The 18,787-nt window shown below is 42.0% G+C and overlaps 1 protein-coding gene across 4 annotated transcripts in view; it reads right to left on the minus strand.

Annotated features, from left to right (window-relative positions):
- USP2 (ubiquitin specific peptidase 2) overlaps window positions 1-18,787 on the minus strand; it is a 180,930-nt gene that overhangs the window by 92,544 nt on the left and 69,599 nt on the right. For all 4 annotated transcript variants that reach the window (XM_073602549.1, XM_073602545.1, XM_073602548.1 and 1 more), the window contains one exon: window positions 12,361-13,033. In XM_073602549.1, coding sequence (XP_073458650.1) covers window positions 12,361-12,993 — 633 coding nt within the window. In that variant the 5' untranslated portion in view covers window positions 12,994-13,033. The remainder of the gene's footprint in view (window positions 1-12,360; window positions 13,034-18,787) is intronic.

Below are 18,787 nucleotides of genomic sequence, written 5' to 3' on the forward strand. Positions count from 1 at the left end.
TGGGGGTGCACACACGCGCCACTGGTGGCCCGCTCCCATTATACAAATCGGAAGCTGATTTGTGGGTACCACTAACTTGATGTCCACTGGCACCCGCCGATCAGCCAGCGCAGAGGCAGAACAGCGGTCTGCCCATGTCTAAACAAGGTACATTGCTGTTCTGTCAGTAGGGAAGGCATGGATCCCGTGTTCCTGCAAAGCAAGGATATGGATCCATGCCTTTCCCTAGTAAAAACGCCTCTCACACTATATAAAAACACTGGCTAGGCACACATTTAACTCTTTGATCATCCCTGATGTTAACCCCTTCCCAGCCAGTGTCATTAGTACAGTGACAGTGCATATTTTTAGTACTGTATTAGTGTCACTGGTCCCCAAAAAGTGTCAATTAGTGTCAGAATGTCCGCCGCAAATTCGCAGTCCAGCTATAAGTCACTGATCACTGCCATTACTTGCAAAATAAATAAAAATATCCCAGTTTGTAGATGCTATAACTTTTGTGCAAACCAATCAATATACACTTATTGGCCTAAATTTATGAAGAAATTATTTTTATTGGATAGGTTTTATAGCAGAAAGTAAACAATTTTTTTTCTCAAAATTGACGGTCTTAACGCAGTGTCATATTGCAAACAATGGCCTGGTCATGAAGGGGAGTAAATCTTCTGGAGGTCAAGTGATTAATCTCAGATCCATTCAGACACAACAAGGGCACTATGGAAATCCTTTGATGTGGAAAAGCTGCCAGCTGAGGATCCAAATACCACCTCAAACCATATCAATAGGATAACCCTAGGATTCCAGAGCCAATCTGCCTACCTTTCCAAATATACCACAGGAGTTAAAGTGACACTAAACTCTGGTTAAAAAATATCTATCCAAGTGTGTATTTTTTTTTTTTTTAAAGAAAAGCACCTTCTGTTGCTCTCAGCCTCCTCTAATTTTCCAAATTCCTTTATGTGTTGCTTGGATCGGACTTCCCATTAGAGGGTGGCTACGTTCATTCTCCACCTTCTCAATGTATGTACGTACTTGGCCACCCTCTTTCACTCCCAAGATCGACTTTGGATTATGGGCATAGCTCCCAACTGTCCCTGATTTTGAGGGACTGTCCCTGATTTGGAACAAGGTCCCTCATTCCTCCTCATTTGTCCTTCATTTTGATCTGATCTATATAGATGTATATAAAATGCACTTTTTATTTATTAAAAAGTGTTTCCCAGTGCTAAACCCTTCATCCAATTTCTAAATTGATGCATTTGTACATTTCCAAAGCCAATATAAAGGAATATTAGTGGTAAAAAGAAGCACTTGTGGGTTTAAAGAGTAACTCCAACATTCCCCTCTGGGTGATCTATGTACATTACAAGAATTTTACCAAACTTTGTTGCAAATTCCTACTTTGTTATTCTGAAGAAATCCCTGTGTGTTTGTCTGTGTCCATGTGAATCTAATGGTAGTGGTTTCATAATTCTCAACCAGCTGCTGAACCTGAAGGCCTCTAATGAGGAAAATTGCTGGGCCTGCATCCCTTTAGATGTGATTTCCTATTGGGAGCATCTCACCAAAAAGGACATTTTTGTTGCAGGGGATGCCTGAAATCTGACTTACTGCAGAATTCTGGGAAAATCAGTGAGCCAATCGCACAAGCAGAAAATGATGTTTCTGGGGGGTGGCCAGTACACATTCTGTGTACAGAACACCTTCAGGTAGCCCTATTGCATTTTACAGAAAATTAAAGCTGCAGATTGAAAAGGAAAAGGTAATTTTTAATAACATTCAATTACAATATGACTTGTATATGCTATATTATTTTTTTGTTTGCTATTTTTTTCCCCCACGAAAGTGGAGTTACCCTTTAACTAATCTTGTTTTGTATAATTCTCCTTTAAGGGGGTCGTGGCAGGGGGTGTGTCCTATGACTACATACTTTTGCTAATAGGTGTCCCTGGTTCCCATATCAGAAAGTTGGGAGGTATGCTATGAGATTTGTAGTGTGCATAGAGTAGTGCATGTGGCACATTTAGGCTACTTTCACACTGAGGCGCCTTTCAGGCCCTACGGCGCTAAAAATAGCACCTGTAAAGAGCCTCTTCTGTGTCTCCAGTGTGAAACTGGAGCGGTGCATGTGCAAGACGGTCAAAAAAGTCCTCCAAGCCGCATCTTTGCAGCGTACACCGCTCCTAAAGTGCCCCTTCCCATTGAAAGGAATGGGGCAGCACCGCAAACCCGCTGGCAAAGCGCTGCTGCGCTATGCTGGCGGTTTTAACCCCTTTTTCAGCCGCTAGTGGGGGCTAAAACCGCCCTGCTAGCGGCTGAATAGCACCGCTAAAACAACGGTAAAGTGGCGCCAAATATAGCACCGCTCTACCGCCGGCGCCCGTCCACCCACGTGTGGAAGTATCCTAAAGGCCAGTTCACACCACATGCAGTCCAGTGCATTTTTTTCTGCATTAAAAACGCAGGGAAAGTAGATTATATGGCTTCCAATGGCATACATCACACCAGTGCAGTCAGTTCCAGGATTTTCCAGTTCCAGAAAAAAAAAAAAAAAAACACACACACACACACACACACACACACACACACACACACATGCTGAATTTTTTCCTGCACTGGACTGTATTGGAACGCAGTAAAAACGTATCAAAAACGCACTGGAACACATCAAAAATGCATAAAAGTGCATCAGACCCCAGTACAGTTAAAAAAAAAAAAAAAAAAAAAAACACACACACACACACACACACAAAACCTAGAATGCATCTGGAAATGCAACAAAAATGTGCCACAAACACGTTAACGGATATGTAGTGCCTTTTTGTGGTGTGAACCAGTCCTAATGTAACTGACGAGCACTGCTCATTCCAAACAAATAGAAGTGAAAAGGAGAGGTTCGGAAGCTCTTTGAGGACTTTACAAGAAGGCAGAGAAATACAATAAGAAATGATTTCATGAATAGATGACAGGGCCAAGTAGTGAGTGTGTGTTGATTATTTTTGGAGGATAAGGACATCTTTTAGTATCACTTTAAGCAGGCCATACACTAGAAGACTTTCAAATGAATGTTCATACAAAAAAATCCCAGTACAATCGAAGACTTGGCAAATGATTGAAAGTGCTTCATAAATTTAGTTTGATTTTAACATTTGACTTTGGGACTTTCCCAAATGAAGACCACACTCGCTGTTAGAAGTTTGTTCATTCAAGAAAAAATTTCAATCCTGCTCCTTCAATTTTTTTTTTTTTGTCACGGTTGTCGTAAAATGAACATCCATTTGACCCCACTAATCATGAGAACTAACATTCTTAAAATGAAAAAGTTTGAACAAAATTCTACTAGTTTATGGCTAACTTTACTTAGTAACCCTGCAACAGCCATCCCTCTGTGATTAATGGAAGATTCCTCCAGCAGTTCAGAATGCAGAAGAACAGAGATAATATAATATAATAACGAAATCAGATGTCTATTGGTGATAAAGCAGGGAGCACAGTTCCCAGAGATGTCACTGTTCAAACAGGTTCCAGCTGAGAGTTAACCAGTTAAGACAAGCTATAATTGCTGACCTCCTTCTAAAAATGCTAGTCTGGTTGTGACGCTGGCTCACAGATAGGTCGGGGCTCATTCAGACGGGCAAAAGTCAGTGAGAATATGTTATTCTTTCTGGTGTAGAAACTACTCTGCGTGCAAACAGCTGCAAACAGGTTTGTGACATGCATGAGTCAATAGCCAGCATGTTCACATGTAAGCCCTCATCAGAGCAGTCACATGTGATTAAGCTGGCTGTGAATGCAGACAGTTTGCTTCCAGGGCAGGCAGTCCTATATAAAATGCACTATTTTAGCCACACAGAAACTGTCCATAGCCAATTGTCCAGTTTGTATGCCACCATAGCTGAGATCCAAAGTTTTTAGTGGCATCTAAACATTACAGTGTAGCCACCTTCATTAGTCCATCTGAACAGGGCCTCACTGACCAAAACCAATAAGCAGATCAGGAATGTCAGAGTAAGGCCAGAATTCCTCACATGCATACTTGTTCTAGGTGATTGAATGAAAACATTGAAGCAGATGGTCAACATAGCAACCAAGTAACAAGCATTTTGAGAAGGAATCTGAGCAAGCCTCTTTCCCTTTGATGCCTACAACTGAACTCAGTGTAAACTTTATATAATATATATTATATATGTATATATACACACACACAGTGTCTCACAAAAGTGAGTACAAACCTCACATTTTTGTAATTATTTTATTCTATCTTTTCATGTGACAACACTGAAGAAATGACACTTTGCTACAATGTAAAGTAGTGATGAGTGTACAGCTTGTATAACAGTGTAAATTTGCTGTCCCCTCAAAATAACTCAACACACAGGCATTAATGTCTAATCCGCTGGCAACAAAAGAGTACACCCAAATGTCCAAATTGGGCCCAAAATGTCAATATTTTGTGTGGCCACCATTATTTTCCAGCACTGCCTTAAATCCTCTTGGGCATGGAGTTCACCAGAGCTTCATAGGTTACCACTGTAGTCCTCTTCCATTCCTCCATGACGACATCACAGAGCTGGTGGATGTTCGAGATCTTGCGCTCCTCCACCCTCCGTTTGAGAATGCCCCAGAGGAAGGAAGAGCTTCCTTCTGGGACAACAGCCATGCAGACCAATTTGATGCAGTGTGTGGCGTATGGTCTGAGCACTAACAGGCTGACCCCCCCACTCCTTCAACCTCTATAGCAATGCTGGCAGCCCTCATATGGCTATTTCCCAAAGACAACCTCTAGATATGATGCTGAGCACATGCAATCAGCTTCTTTGGTAGACCATGGCAAGGTCTGTTCTGAGTGGAAGCTGTCCTCTTAAACTGCTGTGTGGTCTTGTCTACTGTGCTGCAGCTCAGTTTCAGGGTCTTGGAACTCTTCTTATAACCTGGGCCATCTTTATGTAGAGCAACAATTCTTTTTTTCAGATCCTCAGAGATTTCTTTGCCATGAAGTGCCATGTTGAACTTCCAGTGACCGGTATGAGAGAGTGCGAGTGATAACACCAAATTTTACACACCTGCTCCCCATTCACGCATGAGACCTTGTAACACTAATGAGTCACATGAAACTGGGGAGGGAAAATGGCTAATTGGGCCCTATTTGGACATTTTCACTAAAGCCTTGTACACACGATCGGATTTTCCTCAGACAAAACCTCAGACTTTTGTCCGAAGGGCATTGGCCCCAAACCTGTCTTGCATACAAACGACACACAATTGTCTGCCAACAAACACGAACATAGTGACGTACTACGTGGTTTTTCAGCTCTTTAGTGCCAACCTTTGGGCTCCTTCTGCTAATTTCATGTTAGTAGAAGTTTGGAGAGTGTTGATTCACGCTTTTCAGTTAGTTTCTGAACGGCTGTTCGTCAACCCGACGTTGCGGAATCGGAGGAGATAACATGTTATTTATTATTGGGAGTTATTGCTTTGACCCAAGTCCAGTCCAGGAACAGGAGGAGGAGGATTTCTTGGACCAAAAATTGATTGCTTTATTAATCGTGACCAATTATGTCATATGCCTTTGCTGCGGGAGCTCCAGGAGAATAATCCGGATGATTTTCAGAATTATCTCTGGATGACGGACCCCTGCTTTCACCAACTCTTTGCATTGTTGACCCCCTATATTAAGAAGCAGGACACATGTATGAGGATTTTATTTTTTGGTTGAATAAAGATTTGATTTGGTATATTTTCTATATTTATGGATGCATAGGATGCACTTTTTGGTTAAGTTCTATTGGCAGATAGCATGTCTAATTTTATTTGTTTTTCTTTTTTTAATGCACAATAAAAAAAAATTGTGGAGAATACTTGGCTATGTGTTTTACTTCAAATGACAGTTTGGGAGTAGGCAGTTACATTTTAAAAGATACAATGTAAAATTAACAAGGGACACCAACATAGTTGCATCTTTGATCTTAAAAACTACGGGGTAATGGTGTTGTGGTAACTTGCACCCAAAAAAAAAAAAAAAAAAAAAAAAACCCCCCCCCCCCCCCACACACCACAACAACAACAACAACATTATTCTTGATATGACTAGAAAAAAAAAAAAAAAAAAAAAGCCTTTGAAAATTCATTTGCAATAACTATCAGTATCGCCAGCAAAGCAGCTTCATTATTATCCCATTAAATAGAGAAGAGAATGTGCGCTGCATTTACAGATTTCATAATTTGCCACGTCATGAATGTTAATTCTCCATTACGAATGCTAGTTTACATGACTGACCACTTCCAGCTCATCCTTGCTTCCGAGCACGCCTGTCGGAAAATCCGATCGTGTGTACGAGGCTTCAGGGGTGTACTCACTTTTGTTGCCAGCGGTTTAGACATTAATGGCTGTGTGTTGAGTTATTTTGAGAGGACAGCAAATTTACACTGTTATACAAGCTGTACACTCACTACTTTACATTGTAGCAAAGTAACTTCTTCAGTGTTGTCACATAAAAAATAATTAGAGATATATATATATATATAAAAAAAAACAAACACACACACACTATATTTATAAATGACTCCTGAACAAAAGAGTATACCCAAAGAGCACAGAATTGGATAAAATTTATCAAAAGCAAAAAAATTTTTTTTTTTTTTTTTTTTTAAATCATACATTGTAAAACAATTTACAAAATTTAGGCCATAACGACCCAGTGGTCAAGGCACAAAAAGTATAATTGCCTCTACATGTTTCACCACAAACGTGGCTTCTTCTGGAGCTTTTTATTTCATATTTGCCACCTTTCAGAATGGTCTCGATTCCAAATGTTCCCCTAGACCCATCAAAACGTTTTATGGGGAGCGTCTGTGCAAAAAAAAAAAAAAAAAAAAAAAAAAAAAAAAAAAAAAAAAAAAAAAAAACCCCACACAAGGAAAAAACAGCATTGCCCTATAGCAGCACCTAGTCTTTCAGGTAATCGATCAATCAATATGTCAATCCTTTCCCATGTGTAAACCTCTTCTAATGCCAGTAAATTTATAGGGTAATGCCACCTGAGCACTTCCCTCTTATGATTTAACACTGTTCCTTGGCTCAGTGTCCACATGACACCTCTTTAACAAGTGAAGATTAAAAAGAATTCTTTTAATCTATCACAAGGGTTAAACCCTTTAACAGGTTAAGAGCATCACTACTAACAGTGTGAATGGCCATGGGTCGTTATTGTAAAACAATTTATAAAATTTAGGCCATATCTATGTAATATAAAAATTTCAATTTTTTTTGCAAGTTTTGCTTTTGATTGATTTATCTGCACCTTTAAACTCCAATTCTGTGCTCTTTGGGTATACTTTATTCTGTCATATTTAAAGGAGGCGGTGTATTTATTAGTCTCCCAGCTCCAATACCATTTTGATAAATTTCTATAAATTACTCCTGTTCTTCCATCTACCTAAATCAAAATGAAATATTACAACAAAACCCAAATCTACCACCTAGCTAGATGACTAGGGTGCCTGAAATCCAGCGTAAGAAAAACAAACATACATACAAAATCAATGAGCTGCTGCAGACACCTAAAATGTTTTCCCACACCTATAATAAATGAAAATAAATTGATGGGCAGCATCAATATTTATTTTCAACACCTATATATTGTGGAGTAGATAAAAGACTGGACTGAAATCCAAGCATCAGAAACTTTTGTCTATTTACTGCCACCTTATGGCTTCTTAATGTAATTTTTTTTTTTTTTTTACAATCTTCTCTACAAACGTCTCTTTGAAATCAGAGAGTTTATACTGTAAGGAAATTTCACATCAATCGAGAGAGTAAAGGCTGGTGATATAAATGAATTGAAATGTTCAATACACTATAGCACGCCACGGGTTAAACCTAGAGACAGGATTCATGACACCTTATACATAATAGCTGCTGGGAGTATCTGCATAGCCTTTCAGGCTACTACATTCACACTAGTCTTCATGGTAAAATGCGGCGGGCCATTCACAAGTAAATAATGCACGAGCGATTATGTGCGATCAGCCTAAAAGAGCTGTGGGAGTTGTTAGCCTCCCAATGCTTTAAATAGGCTTCCCGCCACCACAGCTGATCTCTGGGAACCACTGCTGGGTCTCCAGCAGCTAATCACAAATGGCCACATTTGCAGGTCTAAGGAATTTTGGCTGTGCAGGCCAAAACCTAGTACACACAGGCCAAATGTCTGGCGGCATTGACGTTCTGACAGAAGCCAGCCATTCAGAGGGGCATGGCTGAAAAAGATCTGCCGATCGGCTCCCGATCAGTGCTCTCAGTCAATGGCTGATAGCGCTAACCGGAGTGTTCTGGCAGGGGGCTGCCCCCCGCCCCCCCCCCCCCCCCCGTAAGAACACAATAGAATAGCAGGGAAGATTGTTGTGCCAACATTGGATAGTTAGTACAGTGGCTCCTCTTGAGCGGTCTATTTTTTTTTTTTCGTTCAGCCCTGCTGGATTGAACAAGAAAAAAAAACTGGGGTGTACTAGTTAAATGATTATGGGCAGAGGCCATCTCAGTTTAGCTGACTGACTACTATATTATAAGGATTATAGTAGAGCAGTGGCGGCCCATCCATATGGGGTGCAGTGCCGCCGCCCCCCCAGATCCATACGTCCAGCACCTAATCTACATGCAGGGCACCGGACACATGGATTCCAATGGGGTTTTTTTTTTTTTTTTTTTTTTTAGAAGCACGTGATTAGAGCCAGAGGCACTGCGCCCTGAGCCCACCCAGTTGTGTGACAATAGCAAATTAATATTCACTATTGTCTTTCTGATTCTCCTCACAGCCAGTCAGGAAGCGGGTCCTGAGACCTGATTGGCTGAGAGGAGATGCGATCCTCTGCCAAGGTGAAGAAGATGCAGGGGAAGCCGACGCGAAGCAGAGGACAAGGAAGCACTGCCCGCGACCTAGATGGGTTAACGATCGAGGGACGAGGGGGTGGGACTGAGAATTACCTACCTACCGTGGGGGGGATGGTAGGGGCGTGCCCCCCCCCCCAAAAGAAATGGAGCACCAACTGTCGACCATCCACCACCGTCACCTTACTGACTAGTAACATTCATTAACATCCTCAGGGAGCAGGGAACTTGATGGGAGAATATTAACATACATATTGCAGGCAGAAGTTAGTAAGCAAACTGCACTGCTCATGTGCAAAAGCAATTATCCAGTAAGATTGAATTTCTTTCCACATTAAAAAGCTGCAAACTGACTCAGATGGCTGCTGAACTAAGCCCAAGTTTGTTACATTTTTTACTAAGAGTGCCCATACATGTAAGATGACAGTCATTAAAGTGATACTAAACACACACTGTTTAATTTACATTGTCCCTTCTATGTCTGTATGTGGATGATGGCACCATAATTGTTTTAATGAAAAAACAAACATCTAAGTACCTTTTTCCTAATCACTATACAGCTGTCACATGACCCAGCTTTTTCCCAGCCTGTCTGCAGGGAAACATAAGCAGGAGGAGCCTCTAGTGTTCAAAATAAAAAACAGCCTTTGGAAAATAGCGTAAAAATAAATAGATAATATTAACCACTTCAATACAGGGCACTTATCTGCCCAGACCAATTTTCAGCTTTCAGTGCGGTCGCAATTTGAATGACAATTGCACGGTCATACATCACTGTACCCAAACTAAATTTTTATCATTTTGTTCCCACAAATAGAGCTTTCTTTTGGTGGTATTTGATCACCTCTGCGGTTTTTATTTTTTGCGAAACAGATAAAAAAAAAAGACCGAAAATTCTGAAAAAAATAAGTTTTGCTTTTGTTTAAAAATTTTGTAAATAAGTAAGTTTTCTCCTTCACTGATAAGGCGGCACTGACGGGCACTGATAAGGTGGCACCAATGAGCGGGCACTGACGATGGGCACTGAAAGGCTGCACAGATGGGTTCTTATTGGTGGCACTGATGGGCATCCCTGGTGGCACTGGCAGGCATGGGAGTGGGCACTGATTGGCAGCTGCCTGGGCATCGATTGGCAGCTGCCTTTGCACAGATCAGTATTTCCCTGGGGGTCTAGGGGGCATACCTGGTGGTCCAGTGTGGCTGGTTTCCCTGGTGGTCCTGGGCGGCTTCCCTGGTGGTCCTGGGTAGGATCCGAGGGGGGGCTGTGCTGATAAACAATCAGCACAGACCCCCCCGGTCAGGAGAGCAGCCGATCGGCTCTCCTCTACTCGCGTCTGTCAGACGCGAGTGAGGAAAAGCCGATCACCGGCTCTTCCTATTTACATTGTGATCAGCCGTGATTGGACACAGCTGATCACGTGGTAAAGAGTCTCCGTCAGAGACTCTTTACCTAGATCGGTGATGCGGGGTGTCAGACTGACACCCCGCGATGCGCGCCCCCGGGGGCGCGCAGCGGCTCAATATCCTGAGGACGTCATATGACGTCCAGTCAGGATAATGAAACCACTTTGCCGATGTCATTCTGCTATATGGCGGGCGGCAAGTGGTAAAATAAAAAAAAAAAATTAAACTGTCATACAAATATATATTTGAAATCAAATCTTTATTATTTTGTGGAAATAACATGGTAATACACCATTTATTGATAGTTTTTTTTTATGACATGGGTTTGACACTTTAAATCTGGCCAATTTCAGCTGTGTGTGGGTGCTCCACAAGCCTCTTTGTTGTTAATTGTTGGAGTAACTAGTATTCATAAGGTTAGAAAACCTGACTGAGTTGCTAATGTTTAGTTGCCAAGGAGCTGGCATCTTTTTCTGTACTATTTAGGGATTATCCCCAGTGCCTTTAACATTTACTACAACTAGTTATCTTGTCATAGTTGAGATGGCTAATTTCTGGCGTGCCTCAGCGGTGCTTTTTAGACCTTTCTCTGACATACATTCACTAATCAAATGGCCTCTAAAGTGTTTTTTTTATGTTTTGTTTTTTTATTGAATAAGCCAGCTGATTTTTCCTGTATCTATAGCCGCCTCCATACTGAAGCATATGCCCCATAGTGATTGTTAGGTGAAGTGTGCCTGGCCAAGTTATCTCAAAAATTAATATACCCCTAAAGCAGGGGTCTCAAACTGGTGGCCCTCCAGCTGTTGCAGAACTACAATTCCCATGAGGCATTGCAAGGCTGACAATTACAGGCATGAGTCCCATAGGCAAAGGAATGATGGGACTTGTAGTTCTGCAACAGCTGGAGGGCCACCAGTTTGAGACCCCTGCAAGGTTTGTGGACACAACTTTATTGTGTGAAACGTGTCTACATAGACTGTGGTGTCCTACGGTGCCACTTTGGGTGTTTTTCAATAAATGGCATTTAGAACTACTTGATGTGCAGCCGGTTGTTGGACTTACCATTTGGAAAAATCATAGGCATAAATCTAGCGTCCTTCCCTTCCCCAGCCTCCACTCTTCTGGGAAGGATTTTCACAAGATTTTGGAGTGTGTCTGTGGGCAACTGTGCCCATTAAGCCAAAAGAGCATTTGTGAAGTCGGGCACTGATATTGGATGAGTAGACCTGGTTCACAGTTGCTGTTGCAATTTATCCAATAGCCGCAAATAACCAAGCTCATCAACCTTGTGTTTATGGAGTGCTACAAGGTTGGAAGTGTACTTTTTTTTGCGCATTTTTCAGGCAACATGTATAGGAAAGCCTATTGATTTCAATGGGCTGCTTTTCATGCGATGAACGCAGCAAAGTAGTTATTGGACAATTTTGCCATTTGCACATTTTTTGCTCACAAGAAAACACACATTTCTGCAAAGGTTCTCAGAACACGCAGATGTGAACGAAACCTAAAGCATATGCTCTTCTAAGTCGCATTGATTAGACACCCTATAGGATTACAGATCTTTGGGTCTATGCAGGATATAATACATAACTGTGATGCAATACCATTTTACCTATGAATTATTGTTAATTTTTTAATCTATACCTAAGACTTATACAAGAAAGAAATGTGATAAAATTATTGAGGAAAGGGACAGTTGCTTTTATTATAATAGTCTGGGCGAAGAATGATGTAGTCTTTCCACAAATCTGAACACACACCTCTAAGGCCTGGTTCACACCTATGCATTTTTTAGTGCATTTCCAGTTTTGCAGAAACACACTACAGTGCATTCAACATGGTTTCCTATGGGTCACAATCACAACTGTGCAGTTTATGGAAAGAGCCAGGGGCTTTTTTCTGGTTTTTGATTCCATAGACTTCAATGGATCAAAAATATGTATTGAAAAACACAAAATGCACCTGGAATATGCAAACTTCAACCTGCATAGGTGTGAACCAGGCCTAAGAGTATGCATTTCTTTGCCGATTCACCAACACAAATAAACCATACAAGCAACACAACTTACCGGTGTATCCTTCTGACTGGTCCCCTCAGTCTTCTCATAGGAGTATGAAAACTTAGACCCAGACTTGGAAAGGGTAGTAACAGGCTCAGAAGAGAGTGTAGAAGAGCTTCCATATCCATTAGATGAGCCTCTTTTCTTCCCATAAATATCATTTGGCTCGTTAACGTTGGAAACATAGGAAATTCGGGAAGGTCCATCTACATCAAAGCGTGACCGTGTTTTTCCTGGGCTGTGGGGGTAGTAAGTATCTGAAGTTCTTAGTTCAGAGAGTCCAAGGGATAGGTCTGTGTGACTAAATGATTTTTTGCGTGATAGGGAGGTCGTGGGGTAAGTTGGAAGAGTGGTGTTGTATCCATAGGAATAGCCATTTGTAATGTATTTTGATGAAGAGCGTGATAATAGATCTGTCCTTTTGGTGGTTGGATCCAGACAGGGGAGACTTCTATCCAGGTCATGGTAGGAGCGCAAGGGAGAGCTGGAGTAGTATGAACTACTCAAACTTGATTTAAAGGGTACGTTACTGCGATCGCTGTACGAAGAGCTGAGGTTGGAGGTGTAGGAGCCATAGCCAGCATAACTCTTAGTGTAAGTAGGGTCTATATATCTTTTATAGGTAGATGAAGAATGGGCCATGCTGCAGATGAATACGGATAAGAGCAGACTCCGACTTGGACTGTGGGAAGACAAAATCAGCATGTTAGGAAAATGATTGACGAATCATAACTTTAAAAAGGTATAAAACACAGAAATAGTATTGGAATGCCTACTCTAAAAAAAACTGCGCATTAGCCTTAACCACTGCTTCACCTTTTTGCCCAGGCCAATTTTCAGCTTTCAGCACTGTCACACTTTGAATGGTAAAAAAATAACCCAAATCAGTGTATTATAGTAAAGTTATAGTCTACCATCTATGAGATATAGATATAGATATACACACACACATACCTCACAGTGCATGTCAGAGCAAATGAGAATCATGAGGTCAAAGGAACTGCCTGAAGAGCTCAGAGACAGAATTGTTGCAAGGCACAGATCTGGCCAAGGCTACAAAAAAAATTCTGCTGCACTTAAGGTTCCTAAGAGCACAGTGGCCTCCATAATCCTTAAATGGAAGACGTTTGGGATAACCAGAACCCTTCCTAGAGCTGGTTGTCCAGCCAAATTGAGCCATCGTTGGAGAAGAGCCTTGGTGAGAGAGGTAAAGAAGAACCCAAAGATCACTGACTGAGCTCCAGAGATGCATTTGGGAGATGGGAGAAAGTTGTAGAAAGTCAACCATCACTGCAGCCCTCCACCAGTCTGAGCTTTATGGCAGAGTGGCCCGACGGAAGCCTCTGCTCATTGCAAGACACATGAAAGCCTGCATGGAGTTTGCTAAAAAACACCTGAAGGACTCCAAGATGGTGAGAAATAATATTCTCTGGTCTGATGAGACCAAGATAGAACTTTTTGGCCTTAATTCTAAGCAGTATTTGTGGAGAAAACCAGGCACTGCTCATCACCTGCAATACAGTCCCAATAGTGAAGCATGGTGGTGGCAGCATCATGCTGTGGGGGGTGTTTTTCAGCTGCAGGGACAGGACGACTGGTTGCAATCGAAGGAAAAGATGAATGTGGCCAAGTACAGGTATATCCAAGATGAAAACCTTCGAGAGTGCTCAGGACCTCAGACTGGGCCAAACGTTTACCTTCCAACAAGACAATGACCCTAAGCACACAGCTAAAATAACGAAGGAGTGGCTTCACAACAACTTTGACTGTTCTTGAATGGCCCAGCCAGAGCCCTGACTTAAACCCAATTGAGTATCTCTAGAGAGACCTAAAAATGTCTGTCCACCAACGTTTACCATCTAACCTGACAGAACTGGAGAGGATCTGCAAGGAGGAATGGCAGAGGATCCCCAAATCCAGGTGTGACAAACTTGTTGCATCTTTCCCAAAATGACTCATGTCTGTATTAGACCAAAAGGGTGCTTCTACTAAATACTGAGCAAAGGGTCTGAATACTTAGGACCATGTGATATTTAAGTTTTTTTTTTTTAATAAATCTGCAAAAATGTTAACAATTCTGTGTTTTTGTCAATATGGGGTGCTGTGTGTACATTAATGAGGAAAAAAAAATGAACTTTTAGCAAACGGCTGCAATATAACAGTGAAAAATTTAAGGGGGTCTGAATACTTTCCGCCCTCATTGTATACATCAGTGTTTCTCAACTCCAGTCCTCAAGGCGCACCAACAGATCATGTTTTCAGGATTTCCGTAAGTTGAAGCAGCTGTGGTAATTACTAAGGCAGTGAAACTGATCAAATCACCTGTGCAAAATATTGGAGAGCCTGAAAACGTGACCTGTTGGGGCGCCTTGAGGACTGGAGTTGAGAAACGCTGGTATACATACATACATACATACATACACACACATACCCACACCATCTCACAAAAGTGAGTACACCCCTCACATTTTTGTAAATATTTTATTATATCTTTTCATGTGACAACACTGAAGAAATTACACTTTGCTACAATGTAAAGTAGTAAGTGTACAGCTTGTATAACAGTGTAAATTTGCTGTCCCCTCAAAATAACTCAACACACAGCCATTAATGTCTAAACCACTGGCCACAAAAGTGAGTACACCCCTAAGTGAAAATGTCCAATTTGGGCCCAATTAGCCATTTTCCCTCCCCGGGGTCATGTGACTCGTTAGTGTTACAAGGTCTCAGGTGTGAATGGGGAGCAGGTGTGTTTAATTTGGTATTGTTGCTCTCACTCTCTCATACTGGTCACTGGAAATTCAACATGGCACCTCATGGCAAAGAACTCTGAGGATCTGAAAAAAAAATTATGTTACTCTACATAAAAGATGGCCTATGCTATAAGAAAATTGCCAAGACCCTGAAACTCAGCTGTAGCACGGTGGCCAAGACCATACAGCGGTTTAACAGGACAGGTTCCACTCAGAACAGGCCTCGCCGTGGTCGACCAAAGAAGTTGAGTGCATGTGGTCAGCTTCATATCCAGAGGTTGTCTTTGGGAAATAGACGTATAAGTGCTGCCAGCATTGCTGCAGAGGTTAAAGGGGGTGGGGGTGGTGGGTCAGCCTGTCAGTGCTCAGACCATACGCCACACTCTGCATGAAATTGGTCTGCAAGGCTGTCGTCCCAGAAGGAGGCCTCTTCTAAAGATGATGCACAAGAAAGCCCGCAAACAGTTTGCTGAAGACAAGCAGACTAAGGACATGGAATACTGGAACCATGTCCTGCGGTCTGATGAGACCAAGATAAACTTATTTGGTTCAAATGGTGTCAAGCGCGTGCGGTGGCAACCAGGTGAGGAGTAAAAAGACAAGGACTGCCTTTGAGAACGTCCAGTGAAGAAACATGTAAGATGGAGCCACGCTCTTACGTCACACCCGGAAACACAGAGCCTGGAACGCAGATGGTACGCACGCCACGGACTGGCTCTTCCTGCCCAATTTCATTGTGGTTTTTTTTGCTCTTGCTTACCAGCGATGGTAAGCTATTGATTTTACATATACTTTTAATAAATTACAATTTTAAATACTGCACTATGGAGCCCCTTGTTTTTTTCCTGTGAGGACCCCACCACTGCTCTTGCTACTGTGGAACGACCTGGGAGGTCCTGGTTGGAGCACACCCCAGAGCTTGAATGAACAGGTGGTAAAGCTGGGTGGGTAGATGGTTGGTTAAATTAAGGGAGTATATGTGCTCCATTAGTAACAATCTGAGTTGGTATGCTCAGCCTTATGCCCCGTACACATGTCGGATTTTCCAATGGAAAATGTGTGATAGGACCTTGTTGTCGGGAATTCCGACCATGTGTGGGCTCCATCACACATTTTCCATCAGAATTTGACACACAAAGTTTGAGAGCTTGCTATAAAATTTTCCGACAACAAAATCCGTTGTCGGAAATTCCGATCATGTGTACACAAATCCGACTCACAAAGTGCCACGCATGCTCAGAATAAATTAAGAGATGAAAGCTATTGGCTACTGCCCCGTTTATAGTCCGATGTACGTGTTTTACGTCACCGCGTTTAGAACGATCGGATTTTTCGACAACTTTGTGTGACCGTGTGTATGCAAGAAAAGTTTGAGCCAACATCCCGTCTGAAAAAAATCCATGATTTTGTTGTCGGAATGTCCGATCAATGGCCGACTGTGTGTACAGGGCATTACTTAGATACACCTTAAGACATACTCACCTTATATATTTTATTTTTATATTGGTATTCACTTTTTGCTTATTTCAGTTATGATTTGATACACTTGTCACACGCCCACTTTGTTTATCACATTCACCAGTGGGGTACGTACACATACTTTGTTTATAAGAAAGCTTTAGCTTAGTATCTGCACATTCTCTATAACTCTTCAGTTATTCATTTAGTGGTTAAAGGGTAGCGCCAATCACCCCATTTTTTATATTTATTCCTGTAAGTTCCTTTGGGAACCTAATTGGGGGGGGTTGCAACCCACATTTATCCTAAGCGCTGAATTTATCATATATTTACAAAGACAAGTGTGTCTTGCCTACAGTTAAGCATGGTGGTGGGAGTGTCATGGTCTGGGGCTGCATGAGTGCTTCCAGCACTGAGGAGCTACAGTTCATTGAGGGAACTATGAATGCCAACATGTACTGTGACATACTGAAGCTGAGCATGATCCCTTCCCTTTGGAGACTGGGCCGCAAGGCAGTATTCCAACATAATAACGATCCCAAACACACCTCCAAGATGAACACTGCGTTGCTAAAGAAGCTGAGGGTAAAGGTGATGGACTGGCCAAGCATGTCTCCAGAACTAAACCCTATTAAGCATCTGTGGGGCATCCTCAAACTGATGGTGGAGGAGCGCAAGGTCTCCAACATCCACCAGCTCCATGATGTCGTCATGGAGGAGCGGAAGAAAACTCCAGTGTCAACCTGTGATGCTCTGGAGAACTCCATTCCCAAGTGGGTTAAGGCAGTGCTGGAAAATAGTGGTGGCCACACAAAATATTGACACTTTGGGCCCAATTTGGACATTTTCACTTAGAGGTGTACTCACTTTTGTGGCCAGTGGTTTAGACATTAATGGCTGTGTGTTGAGTTATTTTGAGGGGAAACCAAATTTACACTGTTATACAAGCTGTACACTCACTACTTTACATTGTAGCAAAGTGTCATTTTTTCAGTGTTGTCACATGAAAAGATATTAAGGAAAATTGTTGTCCATACTTACCGTAATTTTCCTTTCCTGGATCCTCCCCATGTCAGCCTACTATGGGTCAGCTTCGCCCCCTCTGACCCCTCCAGGACCACCTCTTTTCTAGCCCATAAAAGGGTGGCTGTCTGCCCACACCAGTGTTCAAAAAAAACGTGCCTTGTGATGGAAAAACTGGGTGGGAATCCTCCGGCTAAAAACGGAGAGGATCCAGGAAAGGAGATGTTATGGTAAGTATGGACAACAATTGTCCTTATTCCTGGACCTCCCCATGTCAGCCTACTATGGGATGTACCAAGCAATATTAAGAAGGAATGGAAGACAAAAAATAAAAAAAAAGGAAAATAAGTCAAATCCTCAATGCAATGCTACTCAATTTTTAATGGGCAACAGCCGCCCTAATACTGTAGAGCTAATGTTTCCTCAGGCGGACAAGCCATATTAAGCTTGTAATGCCTAATAAAAGGATGTTGGGCACGCTCCAGCTTGCTGCTCTGCAAACTACCTCAGGGGCGACCTTCGCGTATGCCCAGGATGCTGCCATACCCCTCGTCAAATGTGCCTTGGTCTCTGAAGGAGGAGGAAGGCCCAGCGTTTTGTATGCAATATGCATGGTCTTGACAAACCAGAAAGACCCAACTCTGGATGTTGCTGGCATACCCTTTTTAGGCCCCATTGGGAAAACCTACAGCTGATCTTGTTTGCCAAAGCTTTTAGTCCATTTCAGGTAGGTTGAAACCACAGAGACCGGGTCTAACCTACTCCACTCATCATCTGTATCCACCGGAAAGGCTGGGAGAAGGACCTCCCATTTAGAAATTATGTGGCCACCTTAGGTAGAAAGCTCGGTATCAGCCTAACGACTATCTTGTCCGGGAGCACCAAACAATATGGTTCTTTAGATGAGAAGGCGCACAACTCAGAGTCTCTTCTGGCCGAGGCCACGGCTAGTAAAAAACAAAACTGTTAAAAGAAATAATGAACAAGAGAAAGCTTGATCAAACGGAGGAACCAGCAATGTTCCGAAGACTAGTGTTAAGTCCTCTTTTGGAAAAAACAATTTCAACGGAGGTCTGATTTCTATGGCAGCACCAAAAAAAAAAAAAAAAAAAAAAAAATAATATATATATATATAGATATATATATATATATATATAGTATATATCAGATCACCAACGGATGTAGAGCATATCTTGTACACG

This window comes from Aquarana catesbeiana, linkage group LG10 (genome assembly GCF_042186555.1).
Source record: "Aquarana catesbeiana isolate 2022-GZ linkage group LG10, ASM4218655v1, whole genome shotgun sequence".
Taxonomy (NCBI): domain Eukaryota; kingdom Metazoa; phylum Chordata; class Amphibia; order Anura; family Ranidae; genus Aquarana; species Aquarana catesbeiana.